Source organism: Nanorana parkeri, unplaced genomic scaffold (genome assembly GCF_000935625.1).
Source record: "Nanorana parkeri isolate BGI_ZX_2015 unplaced genomic scaffold, ASM93562v1 scaffold1978, whole genome shotgun sequence".
NCBI lineage: Eukaryota > Metazoa > Chordata > Amphibia > Anura > Dicroglossidae > Nanorana > Nanorana parkeri.
In genome coordinates, this window is record NW_017308246.1 from 134698 (window position 1) to 162644 (window position 27947).

At 44.8% G+C, this 27947-nt stretch overlaps 1 protein-coding gene across 1 annotated transcript in view; it reads left to right on the top strand.

Moving 5' to 3' along the window:
• The window catches only part of RASGRP2 (RAS guanyl releasing protein 2), a 147179-nt gene extending 120427 nt beyond the window's left edge, over positions 1–26752 (top strand). Inside the window, exons 9-10 of the mRNA XM_018572253.1 lie at positions 20965–21123; positions 26672–26752. Of these exons, the coding sequence (XP_018427755.1) occupies positions 20965–21123; positions 26672–26730 (218 nt within the window). The 3' untranslated portion in view covers positions 26731–26752. The remainder of the gene's footprint in view (positions 1–20964; positions 21124–26671) is intronic.
• Positions 26753–27947: the final 1195 nt, after the last annotated feature.

Here is a 27947-nt window from a genome sequence, read left to right on the forward strand (position 1 = left end):
GCACGTAGGCGGCTCGTAAAATATAGAGATCGCTAAGTATAGCATAGCCCTGAGGGCATGCTATACTGAGGCCTATGCAACGTGAATCAGGAGGAGGCCATGTATGAGGAAACACAAAACGTTAATAACGCAAACTGAAACTGAGATAACTTTTAGGGAGAGTATGCAATAAAATGTACAAGGTAGCAACCAATAACAGCACGGTAACCCAAAATAAGGTTGATAACATCTTCTGAGTGAGGAGTTAGAACATATAATAACATTCTTCAACATGAGAGAATGAACACATTACCTAACCCAGTATGTTTCAGGTTGTGAATAGAGAACTCAGGTGTGGATACAGGAGAAGGCTCGTCAGTCTGCAGAGTCGGAGTTCATATCCGGGAGGGTGACAGATCGTTTCTTGCCGGCAGCTTGAGGTGAATAAAAAGGAGATGAACGGAGATTGGGAGTGGACGGATGTCGTCTTTTGGATGACGAGGTGGGAGGAGGAGGTCCAACAGTATATGTTGCATCTCGGATGGAGTGGAGCCATCTGTAGGAAATTTGGCGGTTTTGAAGAATTTGGAGGACCGGCTTTCATTTCCTGGCGTTTAGTTATTGTAGAGGGGGCCAGGTCGGTGAAGATTTGGTATGTGTAACCTTGGAAGGAGAGAGAGGATTGTGCTCGAGCAGCTTGCAGAATGACTTCCTAGATGCGGTAGAATAGCTATTTGGTGATAATATCTCTGGGAGGACCATCAGAGGGTTTACGTGTAAGAGCGTGGTGAACATGTTCCATTTCTAGTCGTTCGATAGGTATTGAGGGAGTCAATTTCTGTAGAAGAGCAGTAATTGTGGCTTGAAGGTCTACTACATGTTCAGGAATACCATGGAAGCGCAGGTTCGAGCGCCAAGAACAATTTTCCAAGTCTTTCAGTTTGGCGGAAAGCTGATAGTTGTCGTCACGCAAAGATTCAAGGTTTTTTATCGTGGGAGGCTATAGCGGAGGCTGTGTCATTCATACGAAGTTCCAAATCCGCCGTACGTGTGCCCAGTTCTCTAATTTCTCTGGTGTGCTGATCTGTGATCTGCTTAGATGTGGTTTTCAGAGCTTTTTGTAACATACGATCAAATCTTTGCAGCAGGTCACGATTAGAAGACTCCCTGGAGGGAGAGGGAGACTTGTTACAGAAAAGACAAGGTTTATACCCAAAGTTCCAAACCCAGATTTAATTTAACCCTATGAAAGGGTAAAACAAGAAGCATATAAGCTTCAAGTGACTTTCAAAACAACCCTCAACTGTTAACAGAACCAGAGAACAAAGAATGAAGTGATCAAGGAAGATCAAATCACAGTACAGTATTAATGAGGGTTGGAGAGTCAAAATGTAGTACAAAATGGTATAAATTTATTAGAAATTAATAAAATTCTTGGTCATGAAAACACACCAACTAACCACCACCAGTTGTTCTATTAAAAGGTTATTGCAACAACCAAAACACTCATACCAAAAACCATGCACTGGGACGGGCTGATCAGCATGAATGTTGATACCGGTAAACTCAAGTTCATTGAGGAAACAGCTCTGAAAAAAATTATACATACAATGTATAGTGTGTAACTCCGTTTGAGATACACTGTAACAGTGAGCTATGGAACAACTTGTTCAGTGTTTAGACCTCTCCAAGGTATCTGAAAGTCTTGTGGTTCCAGAAAGAAATATTGTAGCTTGTAATTAATTACGTTTGTAGCCACAGCTCTCGATGTAATACAGGCGGATGATATGACAAATACCTGCGTAGGTACCGGTACAAGATAAACAGATGACGTCCTGCCAGATTCAGTTATATAGCATCACCCTTAGTGTAGTCACACATGGAAGAATGATTCAACCAGACAGTGTGTAAAGTCAAAGGTAGAAGTACTCACGGGTGCTGGATTGCTTCAGGACGGTTTGTCTCAAAGGGTTAAGACTTTCCACTGTGTATTGCTTTGCAAGGTTTTCGGTGAAAAAGCCTGTGTTTCTGGTTTAACTTTCTTATTATGTAGAGTGGTTCCAGTAGCTTGGAGTTGTTAAACAGTTCCGTTTATTGAGCAGCGCTGTAGGTCATGTTTAACCGGGAGTCTATTGCCTGACATGCAGGTGAATTCCCAGCCCGGCATCCTCTACCATAACGCGCTTTGCCCCGCCTTCTTTCCCAGGGCTTCGTCAGATACTGATAGGGGGCGGTTGCACAGAGTTTTTATTTGCTCAACTCACGTGCTACTCTTTTTCTTAACCCCTAAGGTGCTAAGGTGGAATGGGTGTTGATACAGTCCTAACTCATTAAAATCGATTGTAATCCAGGGTGATAGATAGCATAAGAACAATGCTGATAAACAATTAGCTGTATAGTTATAAAGACAAAAAGGAGTTTAAACACATGCATACCTCACAGAGCCATCCAAACAATTAACAGGTGAATAAACCCGACAGATAACAGTCTAATCTATAGGGAGTAATAAGTGAAAGTCTCTTTTAGGGGAAGAGTTAATGATACAGTTAAGGGGACTAGATTGGGAAGGTTGAGATGCATAGGAAGAGCACACAATTTACCCATTGGGTTTAAAGGTGGCAGACATTACAGGGATACCTGTAGGCTACACTCATTATTAAGTCCATGCGGGGCCATTGTTTTTAGCTTGTAGATCCACATTTTTTCCTTCTGGAGGAGTACCGTATTAAAGTCCCCTCTCCGAGCTGGTAATTTGAGTGCATATATTCCCTTAATTTTTATACCTGAGGTTAGCCCTCCATGGTGTTTAGTGAAATGTTGTGCAAGTGGACTGTCCTTAAAATAGTTTTTTATGTCCCTCAGGTGTTCGCCAATACTTACTTTTAACTCACGCTTGGTTTTTCCAATGTACAGTTTTTTGCATGGACATTCAATTTGATAAATTACCCTCGTGGTGTTACAATTTATAAAGTAAAGAATGTCAAAACTGGTAGTGCCTGCTGAATTAAAGAATTGCTTTGATTTATGCACGAGAGGGCAGATCTGACACTTGCCACAGGCGTACATGCCCTTGGGTTTCCCAGTCCTGGATAGCCAGGTCTCGTGGGTGCTGGAAATAAATGCAGAAGAGACCAATTGGTCTCGTAGGTTCCGTGCCCGTCGTGCACGGGGCCTATAGGGCCTACTATATTCCTAAGGGTAGGGCATAGTGTGTGCCAGCCGGTTCCGTATTGAGTGATCATGCGGACCCTTTGGTCGGTTCTATCTTTTTTGTTTTTGTGCCCTGAAGGAGCTCCTCTCTTGTTCGTTTGGAAGTAGCCCCGCTCCCTGAAACGTTCATACATGGCTTTTGATTCCTGCCTGAAATCATCAGAAGATGTACAGTTTCTCTTAAGACGGAGAAACTGACCAGTAGGTATGCCCTGTTTCAGGGATCGCGGGTGGTGGCTACTAGCATGAAGGACTGTATTGGCTGCTGTAGGTTTCCTAAAGGTGTTAGTTACCAATTTATCACCATCTATTCGAATTCTCAAATCAAGAAACGAAATTTCATGGGTGCTTATTGTATAGGGAAGGTGAATATTCCTATCATTTTTATTTAAGTCTGATATGAATTCTATTAGTTGAACTTCTGAACCTATCCAAACCAGCAGGATGTCGTCAATGAATCTAAGCCATGATTTGACATGAACTTTAAACATGTGGTGTGGATAGACAGTTTCCTGTTCCCACATTCCTAAATGAATACATGTGTAGGCCGGAGCCCAAGTGTCCCCCATGGAGGTACCTCTAATTTGTTTGTAATGGCATCCTGCAAATTGAAAGAAGTTGTTACTTAGTGCAAAATCCAAGAGATCAAGGATAAATTCATTCTGGGAAGCTGCGTTGGGGAAGAGAAACTCCAAATAGAATTTTACTGCTGTTAGTCCCCACTCGTGTGGGATAGAGGTATAGAGAGATTCCACGTCTAATCCCACAAGAAATGAGCCCTCATCTATGGTTAGACTAGCGATTTTTTGTATGGTATCCCCAGTGTCTCTCAAATAGGACGGTAGTTTTAGCATGATGTCTTTTAGAATGTCATCAAGGTATTTGCCGATGTTTTCAAGGGGCCCCCCACAGCTGAAACAATTGGTCTACCTGGGGGTTTTGTATTATCCTTGTGAATCTTAGGTATTATATAGAATGTAGGGATATTAAAGTTATCAACTTTTACAAAATTGACTTCTTTATTAGTCAATAGGCCCTCATGTTTAGCAAAATTTAGTTTAAAGTTTAGTTCATTCACTAATTTATTGTAGGGGGAGTCTCTTATTTTCACATAGGTTCATGTATCATTGAGAAGGCGGTTCACCTCTTCTAGGTACATTTCCTCAGTGAGGAGCACCAAATTGCGACCTTTATTCATTAATTTTGATAATTAGTTTTGGTGTATTTTTTTAGTTCTTTCAAAGCCTTCCTTTCTTGTTTATTTAGATTATCCTGGCCTCTTATTGTCAAGTTGGTGGCCCTGATGTCTCCCTCAACAAGGTCTCTGAACATACTAATGTGTCGATTGCTATTTAAATTAGGCATGGTTTTTTACTTCCTACTCAAATTAGTGATTTTATTATTGGGTTCCTCGTCGGAGTGCTCTTCATGGGTCATGTTTTCCTCAAGGTGGGCTTGTAAATCTTTTAAGGCTTGAGCATCAACCGAGTCCACACTACCGTCTATCTCCTGCAGGGGGGGGTTCACTACCTCTTGTATATAGAAATTTAAAATATACTTTTCTAAGGAAAATATTTAAATCTTTATAGATGACAAATTCATCCATTCCCTCTGTGGTTGAAAATGATAACCCCCCTCTGCAGGAGAGAGACTATGGTGCCGACCTAATTCCTGCGATTTCTCAATCTTGATGGAATTTTTTGTTCCTGAAACATTTCTTGACCCTTTATGTTGCCTCTTTCTTGTTCTCTTATTGGTTCCCTTCCTCGCTGACCTTGTATGGAATAAATCTCTGTCTCGTCTAAAAAATTGACTGACTTTTTTGACAGTTCTCCTTCACTATTCCCTTGACCATTTATTTTTGTTGGTAAATCTCCTTCTTCTAGAAAAACTTCTACTCCTAGTCTGGGAGAAGTCAAAGATATTGTCCTTTTCCCAATCCTCAGAGTCTCTGAAAAATTTTGATTGTTTAATTTTTCTAAGCATTTGTTGGGCTTTTTCTACATCTTTTTTAAGTATGTCATTTTGTCTTTGAAATGTATCCTATTCCTTATATTATGTTTTTAATAGTAATATAAAGCCAGTTATACAGAATTGGATATAGCTGTGCCACACTATACAGTGTTCTGGTCTGGAGTCTGGACATGTGCTTTTTTTAATATATTATAAAATTTATAATATTTAAAAAAAGACCTTGAATAATGAAATTAACTGAATATTTAGATCATGCCATTGCTAACTAAGGCTTGTAGTGGGGAAATAGATGAGCACATGTCCAGACTCCAGAACAGTGTATTGTATAGTGTGGCACAGCTATATCCAATTCTGCATACCTGGCTTTATATTATAAAGTTCTTATAATATAAAGCCAGGTATGCAGAATTGGATATAGCCGTGCCACACTATACAGCCTTAGTTGGCAATGGCATGATAAATATTCATTTCATGTTCATTTCATGTTGTTCATAATATTAAGAAACTGACCTAAAATCATGATTTTGTATTGCTTTAGAAAAAATGTGACCTGTCCCTTTAAGAAAAAGTATCGGTAATTGGTATCGGTGAGTACTTGAAAAAAAGTATCGGTACTCATACTCGGTCTTAAAAACGTGGTATCGGAGCATCCCTAGTTCCAGTAGCTTGGAGTTGTTAAACAGTTCAGTTTATTGAGCAGCGCTGTATTAGCTAAATCATCTTTAACCGGGAGTCTATTGCCTGACATGCAGGTTAATTACCATAATGCGTTACGCCCCGCCTTCTTTCCCAGGGCTTCGTCAGATACTGGTAGGGGGCGGTTGCACAGAGTTTTTATTTGCTCAACTCACGTGCTACTCTTTTTCTTAACCCCTAAGGTGCTAAGGTGGAATGGATGTTGATACAGTCATAACTCATTTAAATTGATTGTAATCCAGGGTGATAGATAGCATATGAACAATGATGATAAACAATTAGCTGTATAGTCATAAAGTTGTACAAGCTAAATTAATTACAAGCTACAATATTTCTTTCTGGAACCACAAGACTTTCAGATACCTTGGAGAGGTCTAAACACTGAACAAGTTGTTCCATAGCTCACTGTTACAGTGTATCTCAAACGGAGTTACACACCATACATTGTATATATACATTTTCTCAGCGCTGTTTCCTCAATGAACTTGAGTTTACCGGTATCAACATTCAAGCTGATCAGCCCGTCCTAGTGTGCATGATTTTTGTATGAGTGTTTTGGTAGTTGCAAAAACCTTTTAATAGAAGAACTGGTGGTGGTTAGTTGGTGTGTTTTCATGACCGAGAATTTTATTCCTTTCTAATAAATTGATACAATTTTGTACTACCTTTTGACTCTCCGACCCTCATTACTACTGTACTGTGATTTGATCTTCCTTGATCACTTCATTCTTTGTTCGGAGGGAGAGCTGTGTCTGCTGCCCCTGTCATCATCAGTAGAAGGTGACGGTGGTGAGGAATGCTCAGGCTGCTGTGGGAGTGCCGGCGCCATCTTGGGGGCCGTTCGTGTCAGTGCCTCCTTAATTGACATGCCGTGAGGAGGCTTATTCTTAACACCCGACTGCTGCATATCTGAAACGGGAGGGTCGCGGGTGTATGCGGCCTCGATCTGTGCTTAGGTAAGGGTGCAGGGAGCTGTGCTAGCCGCACTAATGTACCGCGGAGGGACGGAGCGGAATCAGATAGCCGCCATCTTCCTCCGCCGCGCGCATGCGCCCCTCTAAATTATTTAACTAAATGTAAGAAAAAGACATTTTTTTTTAAAAATTAAGAAAAGTGTTTTAAAAAATTTAAGAAAAGAACAAAAACAGCGTGGGGTCCCCCTGCCAAAACACAGACCCTTTAGGTGTGGTTGAAATGTTAGGAGGGACCCTAAGTAAAAAAAAAAATGTGAGGGGTTCCCACCAAAGGCATGCTAGGCCCTTCAGGTCTGGTAGAAGTTGTAAGGCAGAACCCCACCCCCAAAAATGGGGAAAAAAAACATGGGGTCCCCCCTAAAATCCCTAACCAGACCCTTGTTTTGAGCACAAGCCTGGCAGGGCAGGAAAGAGGGGGATGAGCGAGCGCCCCCCCCCCTTCTTGACATTCCAGGCCACATGTCCGCGGTTGCTTTTCCAGGCCCCCCCTGGGAAAGCACCTCATCTCCGTGCCAATGGGGACAAGGGCCTCTTCCCCACAAGCCCTTGGGCATTGGTTGTGGAGGTCTGGGGGCAGTGGGTCTTATTTGCATTGGGGTACCCAGATGCAACCCCCCCTTGTGAATGAGTAAGGGGTAATTGTACTCCTACCCATTCACTAAAGGGTTACATATAAGATAAATAAAAAGACCAGACTTTAATCAAAAATCTTTTAATTAAAATAAAAACACAACAAAGGATTTTTGACAAGCCCTTTAATAAAGGGCCCCCCCCCCCAAAAAAAAATCCATCCATCATCAATCACGATATCCAGCATTGTCCACGACGACTCTGTGAAATGTAAAAAAAAATAATGTTGAAAACGACGTGTGCCGACCCAATCGCACACGACAAACTTCTGCCGTAGCATGAAGAATCTGACAGATGCCAGCAAAATATGAACAATTGGGCGGAGCTAGCGGTGACATTTGGCCGGTACCCGCCAGAAGCTTCACGCAGGTACTGGATAAATGAGAATAACTGGGTAGAGCTGGCCGTGACGTCACGGTTGGCTCCGCCCAGTTGTTGTCATTTAATAACTGCCCAGTGTCCTCAAATAACCTGAGGACGCTGGTCTGTCATTGAAGGACAACATGCAATACCTGGCATGGCATCCTTGCTTGGAAAATTATGTGATAAATTGGGCTTGAGGAGTTCTTGGGGTATGCTTCATCCCTCCAACAGAAAATACATATGCCTCTCGTATCTACCTGACGAGGCTTGATCTAGCTTTTGGTATCTTGTAGTTCATTCCCTATGTGTGCCTTCTAACTATAGAGGTGAGAGGTATCTCTAAACATTCAGCCTTGAGGATGACCAGTCAAATTGCATGGGTGATGGCCCGTAGAATGTGAAAATGCACCCCTATTGGCTATCCTTCCACTCTTATGGGAAGTCTCAGCTGACTTTGAGCACATTAATTCCTCTACTATCCCCACTGAGGACATTAAAATCAATATAAAAGCATCTCTTAGTGGTCTCCTTAACAACGATATTAGCTTCATTAAGTCATGCAGCATGTGTGGGGGGGAAGAGGAGCTCCACTAGAAGGTATTGATTGAAGCTGAGGTGGCATCTGTCTCCAATAGTGATGGGCCAAACAGCCCGAGTTCAGTTCAAATTCAAACTTTAGAACATGGAAAAAGTTTTGAACTCGAACTCAATGCAAATCTATGGGGCCAGAACTTTAAAAATCAATTGTCCCCTTTTTGAAGGCTTATATGCAAGTAATTGGCCATAAAAAGGTTATGGGGATTCTGGTACTGCCCTGGGGACCGTTAATAATGGGAAAAAAAACTTTTAAAAAATACAGTTTTTAAAGGAGCAGTGATTTTAACATACATCACTTTAATGTGAAACAATAACAATTAAAAATTCCTTTAAATATCATGATGCAGAAAAAAAGTGACATTTATAAAGAAACAGATTACATTTAAATTGCTGGTAATTGGTTTCCCCTTAATCTTGTAAACAACTGCTTGAGGAGGCAGCCTGAATGAAGAGGCCACATTTTAGGACACTTGGAACAAGGTTAGAGATCTTTTGTATAAATTCTGGTGCCTCTTTTGCAGACGTTGGATTAAAGTAATAACAGGTGCTTTATAATTGGGTCTTTAGTGTTGGTGGTGCTTTCACACCGTAATCCTTCAGAGTTATTCTTGACGAGTGCAGGATTGGACCCTGCTCTAAAAATTTTAATTATATATACCTGTCACACAGATTTGGAAAAAATGGGCCTTTGGTGTTGGTGCCGCCACACTGAAACCCCCACAGTAAAGCTGGCCATACACCTTACAATTATCTGCAGATTTTCTGTGGTCGGATGGAAAAGGTGCAACACATTCCTCCATCTACACTTAACTGTGTGGATGGAGTAATCTCCACCTGGGCCAATCTGTTGCACTTTTTCCATCTGACCACAGAAAATCTGCAGATAATTGTAAAGGTCCCCACACACCTTACGATAATCGTACGATAATCGTGGGAAATCCCGCGATCGTACGATTATCGTAAGGTGTGTGGCAGCCGTGCGACCTCTAGTTCCCTATCTTTATCTAGGAAACATTTATTATTATTATTACCCAATTTTTTGGTGAAATTTAAAAGATGGGGTCACGTCGGGTAAAAAGACACCAAACATGTCAAGCTTTAAAATTGCGCGCACCCGCGAAATCGCAAAAAACTACCATACCCAAAATTGACCATAGACGACACTTTAAACGCTTTTACCGCTCACCAGTTTAGTGTTATCGGTGATTAATGGCCCTGGAAATATTGCTCACTGTGACGTTCGCGGCGATATGTAACGTGCAGCGTAATGAGCACAATCGTTGTCTTTGCACGTATGCACACCCGACACATGTTTGTATGTAGGGGTGGGGACTTTTAAAAATATGTGTGTTTTATTTATTCTTTTTCATGTGTAACTTTACATTTTCTTTATTTTTTTTCCTATTTTTTTTCCACTTAAAGGAGAACTATGAGGTGAGTGCTTTTCACTCACCTCATAGTTCTAGCCGACCTGTGACAATGAGACTGTCACAGTTCGGTTTAGTAGATCGGGAGGTGAGCGAACAAATACCAGCGTTCGCTCACCTCTCGATCCTGTCACGGCTCTTTGCCGTGACAGGGGAGGGGATGGATTCCCCGCTCTGATCCGCCAGCGCTGACTGGCAGAATGGACTGGTGGGGGGGCGGGTACAGCTGGCTCTGCCTCTAGATAGGCAGAGCCAGCTGTCAGTCACGCAGCTGGGCAGATCCCGGCACAATTGTCGGGATTCGCTTCAGCTGCGGCGTCTCAGTATACCGTGAGCTACAGCTCGCGGTATACTGAGCCTAGGGTGACGGGAGGACGCTAGTTTGTGTCCTCCCGTTATCCTAAGGAGAACTATGGGGAAAAGCCTTAACCCCATAGTTCTCCTTTAACTTTATTGCTATCACATAGGGGGCTAAGAAAACCCCCTATGTGATGGTAAAGAAGATGTGACAGGTCCTCTTTATGGAGACATCGGGGGTCTCCAAGACCCCTAATGTCACAAAAGTTTTTGGGGATTTTTTTATTTCTAAATTTTAAAAAAAATGATAAGAAAATATAGTTCCAACTGTCTTTTCATTAAAGTTAGGAGACAAACATACCACATTCTAACATCGTTCCACACTAAAATTGTATTTCACTCCTTGTATTTTGTGACCTATAACTCCCAAAATAAACTGAAATCCCAGACATATGATATACATTATAAATCAGGGTACATAAATTAATTTATTATGAATTACTTTCTGTTAGCTATACTAATTATGTACATATTATTATTGCCAAAACTGTGAAAAATTTGTTTATTTTTCCTTTTTTTTGTATTTCTGTATTTTAATAAAATGATAAAAATGTATATATGCATAGGTCACATCAAATTAAAGCTCATTTAAAAAAACAAAACAGTATATAATACTGTATGTGTAGGTGCAATGAATGAGGAACATGGAAATTATGGTTAAACAAACACATGGCAAAAATGACAAAATTGCTCCGGTCCCCAGGAACTAAAAAAAATTCTGAAGCTGTGTCACTAAGGGGTTAGGAAGGTACACCGGTAGTAGAAAACAACAAAAACATTAATAGGCAGGTGACTGTTGTATTATTGTTCTTCCTCCCCAGTCTAAGCATTGAAAGTGTGATCTATGTAACTTACAGTTGTGGCGAGATGGCAGGAACTCCCAATCTCAGAAGTATTGGCAGACAGTTGACTCAATCTATAAAACACCTTGAAGATCATTGAGGAAATGTAATCCAAACTGTGCAGATCTTTACAACAGCAGACAGGATAGGTCAAAAGTTCATAATGTGATGCACAACCCACTTAGCAAAATACATGTGGCTAAGATGCAGACTGGAACATAATCAAGAAGGGTGGAACTATCTACATAAAGGAAAACTGAACTATGTGTATTGGTTAAGAAAAATACCCAAGCAGATAAAGCAAATATTATTTACAGGCATATTACAATGCATGTGTAACATGACAACCAAATGAAATTGTGAATTGTGAAATTGTGATTTCTAGTAATAAACAAACCTTAGCTCAAGTCCAAACATATGTAAATAAATACTTTTCTACTGGAACATCTGAAAAACAAGAAGGAAGGGAAGAACAAGGTAGAATAAATCAAACATTAACAATTATACTTACAGATGCTTGGTCTTGAAGGTCTTGAAGGTCTTGGCTGTGGTAAGATCAGAAGACTGTTCATGAGTCTGTCTTCAGAAGGGAAGGCAGCAACATGCACCAATGTTTATTACCTCCCTTTGAAACAAGTTGGTTGGAAGAGTCATCTTCCTCCTTGGGTAGAAGAAGTACCAGTTCATTGATGGTCCTGGAGTAAAGTAGTACAGAACCTTCCTTCATTACATTGACTTCTACTTTCTGCACCTTGTTACTTGGCATAAGTCTTTGTAAAAAGACCCATAGGTTATAGATTGCAATGGAGGTCCTTTGTTTTTCAAGAGTGCAGGTGGAGATAACCAGGAAGTGAGGAAGTAAGTAATAAATTGGACAGAGGAATGGCTGTGGAATTTGCACTCCACTAACTTGGACTTTGCAAAAGCGTTTGACACAGTTCTCCACATGTGGCTAATGTATAAGTTAAAGGAGAACTATGAGGCAAGTGCTTTTCACTCATCCTCATAGTTCTAGCCGACCTGTGACAATGAAACTGTCACAGGTCGGCTCAGTAGATCGGGAAGTGAGCGAACACATACCGGCGTTCACTTACTTCTCGATCCTGTCACGGCCCTCTGCCGTGACAGTGGAGGGACTGGATTCCCCCTTGCCAGCTCCGATCCTCCAGTGCTGACTGGCGGAACGGACGGGGGAGGGGGCGGGTACAGCTGGCTCTGCCTCTAGATAGGCAGAGCCAGCTGTCACTCACGCAGCTGGGCAGATCCAGACATAATTGTCGGGATCCTCTTCAGCTGCGGCGTCTCAGTATACCGCGAGTATATGGTATACTGCGGCGTCTCAGTATACCGCGAGCTGTGGCAAGCATGTTATGAGTTTTGGTGAGAAGGTCGATAGCTTCTTCTTCTGTAGGCAGGGATTTGAGGCCATCATCTACATAGAAGTTCCTCTCAACAAAATGTTGTGCATCAGATCCAAATTCCTTTTCACCCTCTTGAACAGTCCTTCTCAGTCCATAAATTTCTACTGCGGTAGAAGGACTGTTACCGAAAACATGTACCTTTATCCGGTAGTCTATGACTTCATCATTGACATCATTATTGTAGTACCATCGGAACCTGAGGAAGTTTCTGTTGTCTTCACGAATGATAAAACAGTGGAACATTTGTTGAATGTCAGCCATAACGGCAACTGGTTCTTGTCTGAAATGGCCTAAAACTCCTATAAGGTTGTTATTCAGGTTAGACCCAGTGAGAAGGTCATTGAGCGAAACACCTTCATATCAAGTGATTGAGTTGAAGATCACCCTGATAAATGCCAAAACACAGAATGTACCAACATTCCTCACCTTCCGTAAGAGTGTTTGAGAGAGGCATGATCTCTCTCAAACACCTTCTGCATAAAGTCAACAAAGTATTTTTGCATCTCAGGTCTTTTTGAAGCTGATACATTTCCTAAGCAGTTGTGGTTTGTTATGTATAGGACATTGGCGATTTGGGTTCTCAATTTTCTTGTTTTGATCAGTCTTTTCAAGAACTGTAGCAGGTTCAGGTTGAACATCAGTCCTTTTCACTGACACTGGACCTTTGTGGTCTCTGTGTGTGAGTGTGTTTGCAAGTTTTGGAGAAGGTGGACCATAAGAGAAAATTGGGTTATTCTTGGTGTCTGCAATTCTTCTAGGAAAAGGGATGAAAGGAAACTTTATTTTCTTCCTTGTACCTTGATCCAAGTGCTGCCCATTTTTCTTAAATGCCATATGGTAGTTACAGACTATTGGATTGACCTCACGGGCAGTGTCGAGGCAACTAAGACCAGGTAGGTGGGTGTCAGCCTTGGCAAGCTGGAGCTCTTGAAATGTTATATTGTCTCTGACAGAAATCTTTGGAAAGATTTGCAACATTTTCAATAAAATGTCAATGGCTTCTGGGCTTCTAGAGCTACCCTCAAGTCTGTCACAAACAGCATTAAGACCTCCGGCAGGGTTGTCAATGTGAAGTGCTTTGAGACTCTTGATATGTTCATTACACTGAGGACCTAGCCACCTAATAAGCAGATCTAGTTCTTCAGTAGCTGTGATATCTAGTTCACTAATTGTGACCTTTAAATGTGGATTTCCAGTCTCTGTAATTTTAGGGTTTGTCATCAAACTTGATGAGGCCTGTGTGAGTGAGCTCTCTGTAGACCATGTATTTAGCAAACTATGACATGTCTGTGTTTTTGGACTTTGGATATACAGCTGCAGGCAGAACAAAGTTAGTTTCAATGGCTGGTGCACTGATGTTAAATTACTTGGGGACATATGATGGTGCTAAGGTGTTCAACACTGGTACTGGTTTAAAGTTCATTGGCATGTTGGTTTGCAGCTGTGGAGCAGTGTGTTTGTTAGGAGGTAATGGTCTAGAGCAGGGGCGCCCACTATTTTTCGTCTGGAGATCTACTTTTCAAATGACGAGAGAGCCATAGTAAGGTGGATTGTCTCTTATCTGCATACTGGTGTTCACTGCTTGCTGACATGCTGTGGCCTGATGTATTGGATGATACGTAGTCAAATTGTCTTGAGATGCAGTAGGTGCAGTGTACAGAGCAACCAACCTGGTTGGGTGGTTGGGCTGCTGTAACAGGTAGTTGAAGTTCTGGAGAGGCATATGAGGAATCGGATGCATAAGATGCAACTGAATCTCTGCTGCTACTGTTGTCTCTTTCGCTTTCACTAGCAACTTGTTCTAAAACCTTTAACCTTGCATTGCCTATGGCATGCTCACACTGTTTCTCCAAAGCTTCCATTTCTGCTTTCTTGCATGCAGCTTATGCTCACATCTCTGCTTTTTTGTGTGCAGCTTCAGCTTCCATTTCTGCCTTTGGACGAAGGCTGCTTGAATTTTGGAAGTGTCTGCATCAACGTAGGCCTTAAGTTGTTGAGTGTGGAAGTAATCAAGTAAATCTTGATTGTAGAGATTTGGAGAATCTTGTGGAGTGTTTACTGGACATAGAGCGATGAGATCTGGATTTAAGACAGACCCGGAGAGACTGAGCGGAGGGGCTACATGACTGGGGGGAGGAATAGTCCCGGGAGAAAGAGTTAAAAATTAAATGGGAATAGCTGCTCTTCCCTGATTGGACGTGGGAGTCAGGTGTCCGGGAGGAGCCGTATGGGAAGGAACTGTGAGGGCTGAGGGACGTCCTCTTTCTGGAAATCGACGAAGGAAGCAGGTTGGTCTGTTCTTCCCCCTGCTAGAGAAAGAAGCACGCATTTACCGTGAGTGACCTGGAGTCCTTATTGGCCCAGGTCAGGGCGGCTGCCGAGCAGAGGGATCCCCAGTAGCTCCAGGAGCAGCTCGCCGATGTTTTAGGGTGTCCCAGGGAGGTCCCATCCAGCCCCCCTGTTCCAAAACGTGCTATGAGGTCTAGGCCTCTGAGCGCTTGAGTCCATCTAGTTCCCCCAGGGTCCGGCGTCACTATGGGAGCCCCGCCAGGGACCCATAGCTGTTCCTGGGAGTTCGCCGGCTGCAGTTTCCTTGGCGGTGTCCGCGGCCAGGGCGGAAGAAGAGGAGATCGATCAGCGCCCTGGGCCTTCTTCAACTTGTCGCAGAGCGGCAGCTCCTGCGGGACGTCAGGATTCGTCGCCTGAATCCGGGGAGCTGAGTGGTCCTGGCGGCTCTCCTGCACGGGGCTATGTGGATGGACGGCTGCGGAGTCAACTGGGACCTGGAGTGGTGGCTGAACGCGGCCCCGCGCTGCGCCAGCTTGGTGAGAATTTTTCTTTGCCTTTTAGTGGGGTGGGGTCCGACGCAGGGTCGGTTGGGGGTGGATTGGTTGGCTCGCACGAGCTTGGCGGGGTGGTTTTGCCTGGTGTTTTTGAATTTTTTGAGGGGTTCAGGTCTTTGCTGACTCATTGCAATTTTTCTAGGGCGCTGGTGCCGCCTCCCAGACCAGTGGGAGCCTGGTTGCCGGCGGGCTCTTTGCCGCCGCCACGGGCTGACGTAGGGTTCTGTGCACCTACTGAGGTGGGGCGGCCTGCGACACCGGCGGTGGGACCGCCGCCGGACGGAGTGGGCAATGGCGGGGGGGGTGGTACCCCACGCTTCCGTGGCTGGGGGGACTGACTCCATAGCTGCAGCGCTGGGTGGAGCGGGGGCCCCTGCGGCGAAGGACGCTGACATGGTTCGCTTGGCGGATTCGGCGAAAGGTCAGGTGTATGTTTGCTTCAAGGGCCCTTTGGGGGTGCACTTGAAGCCAGAGGTTATGGTGGCACAGCGTGGCTGCGTTATGACGAGCAGTTCCGCCAGCGGAAGGCTGTTCGTCATGATATTGGTTTGTAGATTCAGCTCATGGCGCTGGACAGCGTAAGGGCTATTGTTGGCAATTCAACGAGGGCTCTTGCCGCTTTGGGTCCTCCTGTCGTTTCAAGCATGAGTGCTCTGGCTGCAGAGGCTCACATGGATTATCCAAGTGTTTTAAGAGGGGCAAGTCCCAATCGTCTGACCCTGCTGCAAAAAGGGAGGACGCCAATAAAACTGTGCGCGATGGAGCCTAATCTAAGTAGGTATCCTAGGAGGGATCCTGTCCCTCCTGTCCCGGCCTCCGTCCCCAGAAATTTGAAATCGGCATTTATTTATACTTGGGTGGTCACGGCCAAATTGGACAAGGGGGTCGAGCTGGGCAGAATGATAGGGCCGTTTGCGGCCCTGCCTTTTCCCAAGCTAATTGTGTCCCCCTTCGGCTTATTCACCACTTGTTGTACCCGAAGGGGGCGTCGGTTAACAGTGCCATTAGTCCAGATTTATGCTCGGTGTCCTATACATCGTTTGACACGGCGGGGGTGCAGCATTATGGCAAGGGGGCACTGATGCCGAAAGCGGATATCGAATCCACGTTTCGGTTGCTCCCTGTGCACCCCGATAGCCAGCCTTTGCTTGGCTGTCGGTGGGACGGGCAGTATTTTATCAATTGTTGCTTGCCTATGGGGTGTTCCATTTCTTGTTCCTTTTTTGAAAATTTTAGTACCTTTGTCGAATGGGTAGTGCGTGATGTGGCTCAGGTTTCGTCCATCATCCACTACTTGGACGATTTTTTGTGCGTTGGCCCGTCGGGTTCCCCCCTCTGTTCGGTGTTTTTTAGGACGTTAGAACGTGTGGCCCAGGAGTTGGGTATTCCGCTGGCGCACGACAAAACTGAGGGTCCTGTGACTGAGTTGCAGTTTTTGGGTATCATCATTGATACGCAGGCCATGGAATGCCGCTTGTCCCAGGACAAGCTTGAGGATCTCAAACGGGAGGTGGGTGCGGCTCGGAGGGCGCGGAAGGGCCGTCTAAGCCTGCTTCAATCTCTTTTGGGTAAATTGAACTTCGCCTGCCGCATCATGCTGATGGGGAGGATTTTCAATAGGCGTTTCTGTGCGGCTATGGCGGGGATCACCTCCCCTCATCATTTTGTTCGTTTGACTGGCGAACACAGGGCGGATTTGACTGTTTGGGAAGCGTTCCTGGAGACTTATAACGGTAGATCGTTGTGGATGGCGTCTGTGGTGTTGGCTTTTGACCTTGAATTGTACACGGACGCAGCGGGCAGCACTGGTTTTGGGGCCTATTGCCAGGGGGCTTGGTGTGCCGAGGAGTGGTCGGAGGATTGGCGTGAGGCGGGTTTTTTGGGCAATTTGGCGCTTTTGGAATTGTTTCCCATCATTGTGGCCATGGAGGTTTGGCAGGAACGTTTTCATGATCGGCGTATCCGATTCCATTGTGATAACATGGGTGTTGTGGAGGCGGTGAACCGGTTGTCGGCTTCTTCGCCCCCGGTGTGTTTGCTGCGGCATTTGGTTCTCACTTGCTTGCGGCTCAATTCTCGTTTTCAGTGGCACAGGTTCTGGTCGCTGGCACCGGGAGCGGAGCGGCAGGGGGTTCCTTGTCCTGGGCATCTTTGGAGGGTGGCGTTGGCGTCTCCGCCGCGCTGATTCAGCAGTCGGTAAGTACGGGCACTTGGGCGGCGTACTCGTCAGCTTGGCGGGAATGGTGGGGTTTGGTGAGTGGGACGGCTTCCCCATTGTCTGACGAGAATCGGTTGTCATTCCTGTTGTACTATATTGGGCGGGGTTTTGCACAGGGTGTGTCGGTTTCCAAGATGAATGGGCGTTTTGGCTGCTTTCGCCTTTTTGTTTAAGTCTATGGGTGTGCAGGACGTGACCAAGCAATTTTTGGTGCGGCAGGCAATGCGGGGTTTTCAGAAGGGTCGCGTGGCCCCGGACCCCAGGCGTCCAGTGTCTTTTGAGTTACTGGGGGAGCTTGTGGGTGTGTTGGAAGGGGTGTGCGTTTCACGGTACGAGGCGGTTCTGTTAAGGGCAGTGTTTGCGCTGGCCCTTTTTGGGGCTTTGCGGGTGGGGGAGCTTGTCAGTAACAATAGGCAGGGTTTGGGGGGTTTGCAGTGGGGTGATGTGTGTTTTAATGGTGATCTGGTGGAGGTGCGGATCCGTCGTTCCAAGACCGATCAGTTGGGTCGGGGGGCGGTGGTTGTTTTGGGCAGGGTGGAACCGGAGGCGGTTCGCCCTGTGTCTTGTGTCAGGGTTTTTATGGAGCTGAAGGGACAGGCGGCTGGCCCCTTTTTGCGGCACGCAGATGCTGTCGCGCTATCAGTTTTTGGCGGTGTACCAGCATTGTTTGGGGGGGTGGGCCGAGATTTTACGTCTTTTGGGGGGGGGTTAGGGCTGACGCTAGGCCAGAGGGCAGGCAGCTGGGTGTTTCCCGGGATGTTGCCACACTGTGGTGGTTGGGAGTTAGGGGCATGACATGGAGCCGGGTCTTGACAGAATTTCACTATTTTTTCCGGATTGATCGGTACCCGCACGTTTTGGTGTTGAACGTCGGGGCAACGATCTGGGGGTCCGTGCTTCCAGGGTTTTGATCCGGGATATTACATTTGATTTGCTGCGCTTTAGGCGGGAGTTCCCTGGGGTGGTGGTGGTTTTGTCGGATATCGTGGCCAGGAGGGCTTGGCGGTATGCCCGATCGGGGGAGCGCCTGAATAAGGCCCGGATCAAGCTCAATCGGGTGGTGGGCAAATTTGTCGCTCGGCTGGGGGGGCCTAGTGGCGCGGCCCTCGAACTTGGGAACCCAGAAGGGGTAAGTGTCCTCGAGCTGGTTGTGGTGCGGCTGGGGACCTGGGTGGAGTGGTAGGAGAAGCCTTTTTGGGCTGTTGGGCACCAAAAGACCCCTTCCCAGGTCAACCATCGTTTACAGCAGGGCTCAAAATGTCAAGTCCTGAGCTACTAGCCAGGCCTTAAGAGTCACTAGCCACCAGTTGCCCCACCTAATCCTTACCCTGCCCCGGCCTTAATTCTGCCCCTAAACACACCCTCTTAAATAATCTTATGATAATTCTTATCTTATGATAGTTGCCGCTTGTAAACATCAGATTAGGGATTCCTGCTGCAGGAAAACGCAAGTTCCTGACACAGGAATCTCTAATCACACCTGAAACTTTCGTCTTCCAAGCACACTGGAAAACCTGCCGAAAATTGTACGATTTTTGGCGGGTTGGTGGCGTGGTCGGAAGATTTCTTTCGGCCGGAGTTCAGAACTGTCAGAGCTCCGGCCGAAGGAAGCCAGAGCTGACAGGAGCTGCTCTGCGGTCTGCTTCCGACACAGATGCAGACCGTGGAGCTTCTCCCGCAAGTCAGGTACGCGGTCTGCGACCGTGTGCCTGACATGTCAGCTGTCTGCGGGTCACATAGTACCGTCTCGCGGGCCGGAGTTGGGCCACGAGCCAGGAATTTTGAGACCCAAATTTCCACTCGCCCTCACCTTATTTTTACTCGCAAAATGCAAGCAGTCGAGTGGAAATTTTGAGTCCTGGTTTACAGTATTATTTGTGTATATTATTTGGTTTATTACTTTGGTTATTGTTAAAGTTGTTTGGTTTAATAAAAGGGCTGCTGTGGCCGTTAAAATCCATGTTGCGCAGTCCGAGTGTTTATTGGGGTTTTGAACGAAGGGACGAAAATTGACGAATCCATCAGTCAAGACAGACCCGGAGAGACTGAGCGGGAGGGACTACATGACTGGGGGGGAGGAATAGTCCCGGGAGAAAGAGTTAAAAATAAAATGGGAATAGCTGCTCTTACCTGATTGGACGTGGGAGTCAGGTGTCCGGGAGGAGCCGCATGGGAAGGAACTGCGAGGGCTGAGGGACACCCTCTTTCTGGAAATCGACGAAGGAAGCAGGTTGTCCCACCCTCCCTCCCTGAATCTTGGGGTTATGGTGGTTGGGGGGGTTCTTTTGTCACGGCAGCAGCTTTTACAAAAAGCTTAATTATTTCATTAATGAATGCCTCTATACTGAGGCATTCATTCATGACTGGTAACCGCTGAGAATCATCTGTTACCAGCATTACAAAGCCTGATATACTGTAACTCGTCACGTACAGTGTACGTGGCCAGTCATATAGGCACAAAGAGCCGGGACGTACACTGTACGTCTACCATCACGAAGGGGTTAATAAAAGGGCTGCTGTGGCCGTTAAAATCCATGTTGCGCAGTCCGAGTGTTTATTGGGGTTTTGAACGAAAGACGAAAATTGACGAATCCATCAGTCATGAAGTTGTGTGATTCTCACTTCTGCCTTTGTGTTTGTAGTACTAAGCCGTCTCTCACTATTCAGCTCCTCAAATCCCTTTAATTCTTCCAGTGACATTTCAGTGTTGTACCACTTTAGGAGATCAGTATGGCACAGTTGCATAAACAGGCACTGTAGTAATCCTGTCCTGAAACTGATGCATGCTATGCTGAGACTTGCTTGCTGGCATATACAGGTTTGTGTGGCAATGGCTGCACTATCTGCAAGCTGTTGTATTTCCAGAGTCCATTTATCATCCCACTATATATTCAGAATTAGCAAGGATCCTTTGAAAGATCTTTTGACTGTTCTGCCTCCCCAATCTAAGCATTGAAAGTGTGATCTCTGTAACCTACAGTTGTGGCAAGATGACAGTAACTCCCAATCTCAGAAGTGTTGGCAGACCGCTGACTGACTCCATATGACACCTTGAAGATCGTTGAGAAGTTTAATCGACACTGTGAAAATCTTTATAACAGCGAACATATTATAGGTCAAAAGATCAGAATGTGAACCACTTAGCAAAATACATGTGGCTGAGATGCAAACTAGAACATAATGAAGAAGGGTGGAGCTATCTACACAGAGGAAAACTGAACTAAGGGGGTGGGAGGAGACAAATACCAGACGGATAAAGCAAATAATATTTAAAGGCATTGTAATTATAATGTTTATTGTAAAGAAAAAAGGGTGGTGGGATTTTACATGTTTGCATGATACAAATCTACACTCAGGTTCTTACATTCAGAACATGTTTGATAAGATAAGTTGATGGACAGTGGACAATAATAACATCTACTTTTTTTTACAGCATGTGGTGTAGCCTGTCACAAGCATTGCAAGGATCGACTCTCTGTGGAATGCAAGAAAAGATCTAAAAGTGTCAGCGAAAGACGAGAAAGTTCCCAGCCACCACATCATTTTTCTTTGACACTGCCAAGATCCTTTAAGAGATCAGCATTACCACCAGGTATTTCAAAATACAAACTTAACTTTCTTAAAGCTTTTAAGAGCCTGCACTAGAAAGCAAGATCCACTAATTTCCTCAAGTCCCTCTTCTAAATCACAGTATAATGTATATATAAAAACATCCCTGTAGGGGGTTAAATATATACTTACCTTTCCCTGGCTTCCACACTGCAGAAGGTGAGGTCAATATGCCGAATGCCTCAAATCTCACGGGATGTCACTATAACACAGTGCAGGAGCATTTTGTCATGAGATTTAAGATCCTTATCATTCCCAAAATCGTGTTGCAAGGATTTTGGAGTCACCCATGCCTTGGCCCCACTGGTGGAAGCTTGGGATAAAGGTAAGTATATCTTCATTTTACTCCACATGTGCATTTTTGTACTTGCAGAAGATGATGCCTTATAAAGAAAGAGTGGGACCTAATGTAAACTAATGAATGGACTTTGCTTTCTAGTGCAAGGTCTGTTTTAACCACTTGAGTCCTGGTGCAGTTTTAAATGAGATATTTGTTGTTGGTCCTAGAGTCACTTTAAATGGTGCCCGGACACAACAGCTACTGTGGGCCCTCCCCTGGCACTGTCAGGGACAGCCAGGGTCCAGCACTAAGCCCAGGAGCTGAAACGATTAACTTCTGGGCTTCAGATGCTTCTACAGATCACACCAGATTTGCACTGTGTTTGCATTGGGAGCAAATTGATGTCACTACACTCCGGTCTGTATGGAGGCTCAGGTAGAACTGTTGCAGCTCTCTTCAGCCTCTGCCTACAGCAGTAGATTACTGCTATAGTGATCTATTGCTGGCTGATTGCAAGTAAAGTGAAGTGATCCACTGCTGCACAGCTGTATGGGGGTTCTGGATCTGGTCAACGATGCTTACATGCGCAAAGGTTGTATTGGAAATAATTACAATAAATGCAGTTTTTCTAATTTTTTCAATAAAAACCCAAAGGAAAAAAATTGTATGTGTTCACATTTGCTACCTTGCTACCAAATTAAAACCCTATCTGTCCCCCGAAAAAGATGGATAATATCTTAGGGTAGATTACAGAACCAGAGCTGAAACATTGCTAAATACTCTGGGACCCAAGGGGATTTTGGAAGAAAAAGGTCTAGAGCTCAAGGAAATTTAGGCAGAAAAAGGCTTAAAGGGGTTCTAAACCCTCCCGTTATTTTTGCCTATATCTACCGCTATCAAGCAGTAGATATAGGTAAACAGTTTAAAAAAACAAAACACTTTAACAGCGGTTTAAACTTACCTTGTTTTCGCTGCACGCTCCCGCCCGAGAAAACTAAACTGTTCGGGCGGCCGCAAAGCATCTTGGAGTGGGCGCATGCGCAGTTCGGATTCTCTGCCGGGAGACGAGCAGAAACGCAGGGTAAGTTTAAGGACGTGTGCACCCGCATGCAGACACTGTGGGATCAGAAGTGCCAGCAAGGAGCAAGGAGTCAGCGCTGGATCGGAGAGTCGTCGCACCGCTGGAGGGACAGATAAAAACATCAGGAAAGAAGAAGATCGGATTAAGAGACATCATTTAGGGTAAGTGCTGACATTAACAGAGGGGAAAAAAATGTTTCCTTTAATGTCACTTTAAAGCTCAAAGAGATTTAGGAAGAAAAATGTCTGGGGACTCAGGTGGTTAAGAAAATCTTGCATGTTTGTGCATGTGGCTAACCTAGAGTAAAATGATCTAGTGAAAGTACCCGTCATTTGTGAATTATATTATTTTATAAGAAACCTTTTCTTGCAAGAAAAAAAAAACTACCATTGCTGATGACTTATTCTGCAATTCCTAGTTTCCAGAGATGCTGACTCCCTATCCTAAGTAATTTGAGACAGCAACTCAAGCTTAGTATTCAGACAGAAACTTCTGATTTCACTCTAACCTTCCTGATAAACATAATTGTTCCAAATCTGTGATTCAGAAAGTAATGAAGCCAGTAATTGCCAAACTAGCATTTTCAAAAGGAGATAAACAGTGGTAGCACCAATGTTTCTCTCACGAAAGGTTTAATATGGATACAGCACCTCCTGCTTAGCCATGTACATGACACTACAGACCTCAGTTTCTAGGAAGATACTGCCACTGGAAGAAGCAGCACCCCATTATGAAGGGTATTGTCACAATCTGGGAACCGGGCCACTGGGGAACCTGAGCTCTGGGTTTTGCGCAGAAGTTCAAAACGGGTAACAGGCCTAAAATGCAGGTCATGGGGAGTGAAGGGACACAGGTTGCATTAAACGTAGGGGACAGAGAACAGAGTGTATGCACAATAAACACAATAAAGTGAAATAAACATGGGTGTGCCTGAGGTGCAGGATCTAAGGAGAGCCTGTCTTCTCCAGAGCCGCTGATGGTGAGGATGTTGTGCGGCAGGGTAGCTCCCAGGTTGTAGCCTTCCAACACAGCCACGCAGGCACAGCTGACCAATGTGCCAAGGTCCAAGGGGCGCTGGACTAGTGCCCAAGAGGTGCAGGAAGGTTGCAGCAGGTAAACAAGGAAAACAGGGCCAGTGGCACGTACACACGGGCAACACACAGGGAGTGTAAGTTGCAGGATGCACGCAGATGATGTGCATACACAGGGGTACAACATACAGTGACAGGAACACACAGGGAACACACGGAACGTGCGATGCTGGATGCACGCTGGCGTCATGCATACACAGGGATACAGGATTCAGTAGCAGGAACACATAGGGAACACACGGAGCATGCGTTGCAGGATGCAACCGAATTCGGTTCAGGCTCTGAACCATGTGCATGTAGGTACAGGTACGTTCACTTGCACGTTCATATTTAGATACGTTTGGTTCAGGTCACTCGACTGTATACGCATTCATACATGGGTGTTTTGACATTCTCGCACACGTGATTGATTCTGTTAAGTTTGGTTCAGTCCGCTGGGCTGTATGCTCATATTTACATTGGTGTTCTGATGATTTCTCACACTTTTGAGTGTTCCAGATAAGTTTGGTTCAGGCCGCTGGACTATTTATAAAACTCTGGGTTCGAAATCGGCCCAATTCATGCATACATAATTTCAGTACATATTTCATGACTACCAATGTTGAACCATTGGGACAAACCAGAGTTTTAAGGATTAGGGCCGGTATAGTTTAGAAATCCTCAGGCTCAGTCACCTCGCCATACGCAGCAATCGCGACATACTGATTAATAATAGAATAGGGGAAGCGTCACTTAGTTCAATGGGTAACATTGGATTCTTCTATAGCATTATATATAAAAAAAGAGGGGTTTTTTTTGCGATTATTACTCTTATTAACTTCATGTGATTGCAGCTTCAAGGTTGAAATGTTGCACGGATCTGACATTGAGGACTTTGCATCTCTCCTGCAACTCCTGCTAGAGGATCGGAGCATGGAAGCATTCCTTCAATAAGGTCCTGGACTATTCCCAAGCTCATTGCGGAGCTGCAATACAGGGGCATACCTTTCTTGGCTACTGCCAGGAAGGCTGAACTTTTCAAATTATTGTTTCTTCTTATTATTTACACTGGCCCAGTCACCGATTTGTGTAACTTCCCCCATGTGGTTCCTAGAACAATGATTGCAGCCTAATCCCAATGCTGCATGCTGTAGTGAGAGGACCCAGGCTTCTCAGACCCCCAGTCTGACCCACTTTTCCAGTTCCTTGCAGTAAGGCTTGTGTAATGTTCCTGGCACCGTTCCTGGCGCCCTCTTATGCTCAAACCAGTTAACATCATCATTCTGCACTATGGCAAAACCCCTGGCACTTCTTATCTCAGAGTGATGATGCAAACACCAGCTCATTATTTAACTATCTGCTTGTCCATTCAGTCTCCGCCCAAGTGCTCTGCTGTTCCTGATTTCTGTGTATGACCTATGCGCTGGCTGACTGATCTCCTGGTTCCTGACTCCTGGCTATTGTGTCCGTTCATCCTACTCTGTGTTACCTGAATTGGTTCGACTGACTACCAGCTGTGGCTTCTGACCTCTGGCATGGTGCTGACAACGTCCTTGACTTTCTCCATTGTTTTTGCATTTATGGTTATTGTTGTTTTTAATAAACATGTTTTATATTTAAAAACCTGCACTTTAAGTTTCTGTCTGGTTCCTTGGTTTCCTGGCACCCGCCAACGAACAAAATAAAAAGTAAGAGACCATAGACCAGTGTGCAGTGATGTGGGCAGAGTTAGAAGCCTATTACTGGCACACTTCTAATCCATCACAAACATGCCTACAATCTTGACCATTGTGTACACTACCATTACATGGTAGGAATTGTAGTCTAAAAGAGCGGTGACACACTAACAGGAAGTGATCTTGCTACTTCTGAGATCCCTCCTTATGGTGCCCAGGCTTAATACAGATTGTTTCTGTATTAAGAGTTCTAACAAAGGAGTTTTGGCAAGTCTGTAGAAAAAAAACATACTTCCTTTAGTAAGGGAAAAGAACTATTGGAAAAATGTGTGCTGTATTAAGTAGATTTTTATTGGTTTACATTTATTAAAATGATTTTAGACTTGAGTTCAGTTTATTTTTAGCACCAAGTGCCTAAGTACATCAGTTTTTTTTCTTATATGTCTCAACTCTGCCTTAAACATCTGCTCTGGCCATTGCCTGTTTACAGAAGATTCTTTACACTGTAAAGGCCTGTCATTTTGAAAACCTAAGCCCCTAAAGGTGACCAGAACGTTACCATCGCTCTCATTTTGCATCACCTGATCTTTTCTCTTCACTGATTATTAGCAAAATATTGTGAGGGGAATTTACCAAAACTGAAGCAGACAGAATCCGGAGCAGTTGCCTATGGCAAAAAGGAGAAAAAAGGAATGGCCCTTACGTATTTCTCTCAGTACAAGTTTCCTTTAACCTTAACGCTGCCAGATCAATTTTGTTTTCATTTTCACACACATATTAAAATGTCCATTTTTTGTTTGAAAATTTACAAGTATACAAAGATACCTAATGCATTCAGCGTATATGTATACTGTGGCATTGTGAGGCAATACCACGGTGTTAGGTGGACTCAAAGTCACCCAGGGTTCAGTTTCTATGTACATTAGCTTATTAACTATCACAAGGGGGCTATGTGACAGTACAGCCCCTATATGTTAGTAGAGGGCAGGTAGCAGGTACAGTTTATGGAGACATCAGGAGTCTATTACAACTGTAATGTCTCCCCTGCATTTGGCTTAAGCAGATGGGGGATAGAGAGTCTGCTGTTTACCTGGCCAATACCAGCTAGGGTCTCACAGATGTGAACCAAGACTTTCGCTGTATACATTGGCGATAGGGCAATTGTTTTTTAATGTCCTGGGCTCTCATAGAGCGCATATAAGCCTGAGAACCACAGCGGGTTGGGGGTCAGAAAGGGATACTGTCCCATTTGAAATATGTTGAACTAATCAAATGGCTTTGCAGCCACCCAAATTACGTCTACATTACACAGCTGTTCCACCACATTAAGCTTAAAGCAAGCTCAAACTTCATGAAGTGTGCAGTTTGTTACATTAGGCTGTTTTGCCTAACACCATTTCTAACATATTTTTTTTGGGGTTTAGAGGTAAAAGAAGAGGATCCGCAAGTGGAGGAAGATGGTGTGTTTGATGATCGTTTATAACTAGCATGGTGAGTAAATGAGGTTGATAAGTCATTACCAGTTTGTCCCAAAGTATCTGTGAAAGCAAAATAGATGCTATTAGAATAGAGCAGTATTACAGTTAAATTTAAAAAAAATAGACTATATATAAACTGTATATATATATATAGATATATCTATATATAGATCTATATATATATCTATATAGATAGATATCTGTCACGCCTGTTACGGACTTGGGGTATGTGGATCGCAGCTGCGGAGGCTTCTCAGGTGGGGAACCCTGGTTTCACTCTCAGCTTAACGGAGAGTTAGGGTTCTTAGCATCACAGCCTCAAATGGAATGTAGAGGGTTATTCCTTAAGTAAACCTATCAACAAGCTCCAGAGTACATTTAGTTAGTACTGAATTAGCTTGGTATAGAAGACACGACAGTGTTATTTGGCATTGGTACAGTTCCCCAGTAAGTAGATAGGCTTGGCAATTTGTATTTCAAAGATATACAGTCCTTATGGCATAGTGTGCAACTGCACTGAGATACTTGCGGTTAGGTGATTGCTGAGGGTCCTTTTGTGGTGTCCGGTTCTGGTGTGTCTGGCCGGAGGGCACAGTCTGGAGGCCATGGAGGGTCCCAGGAGACAGCAGGTGTTCTGGCTCAATATTGGAACGCCATGCTGTCTCGTCTGGGCGTTTAAATAGGCCTATGGTGAGGAGGAGGAGCCGTGGCACGCATTGGCTCACTTCTGCGTTCCACGGTGGAACGCACGCGCCCCCGAAACCGGAAGTGAGGAGCGTGCGCTCCACCATGGAACGCAATCGGCCCAGCGAAGGAGCGGCTGGCTGCGTCCTCCGTCCCTGCTAGCTGCTGACGGCGGCGGCCGTTACAATGCGTGCGGCCGGAGGGGCGTGTCTGGTACGGGGGCGGGAGGGAGCTGCCTCTCCGCTCTGATGTCATCCAGAGAGCAACAGCGTGCGGGTAGGTGGACGGGCGAGGGGGCGGGAGGGAGCTGCGGCCGGTCTTCACATGTGAAATTGAATTACATGTGCAGCTACCCCGAAGGTAAGACCTAGCGCTATCTTCAGGGATGTCTGTAATATAAGACCTACCACCAAACTAGGTCTTATTTTCGGGGTAGGTCTTATATTACAGAAATCCCAGAAGATAGCGCTAGGTCTTATTTTCGGGGTAGGTCTTACTTTTGAGGAAACACGGTATATATCTCTATATCTATATCTAT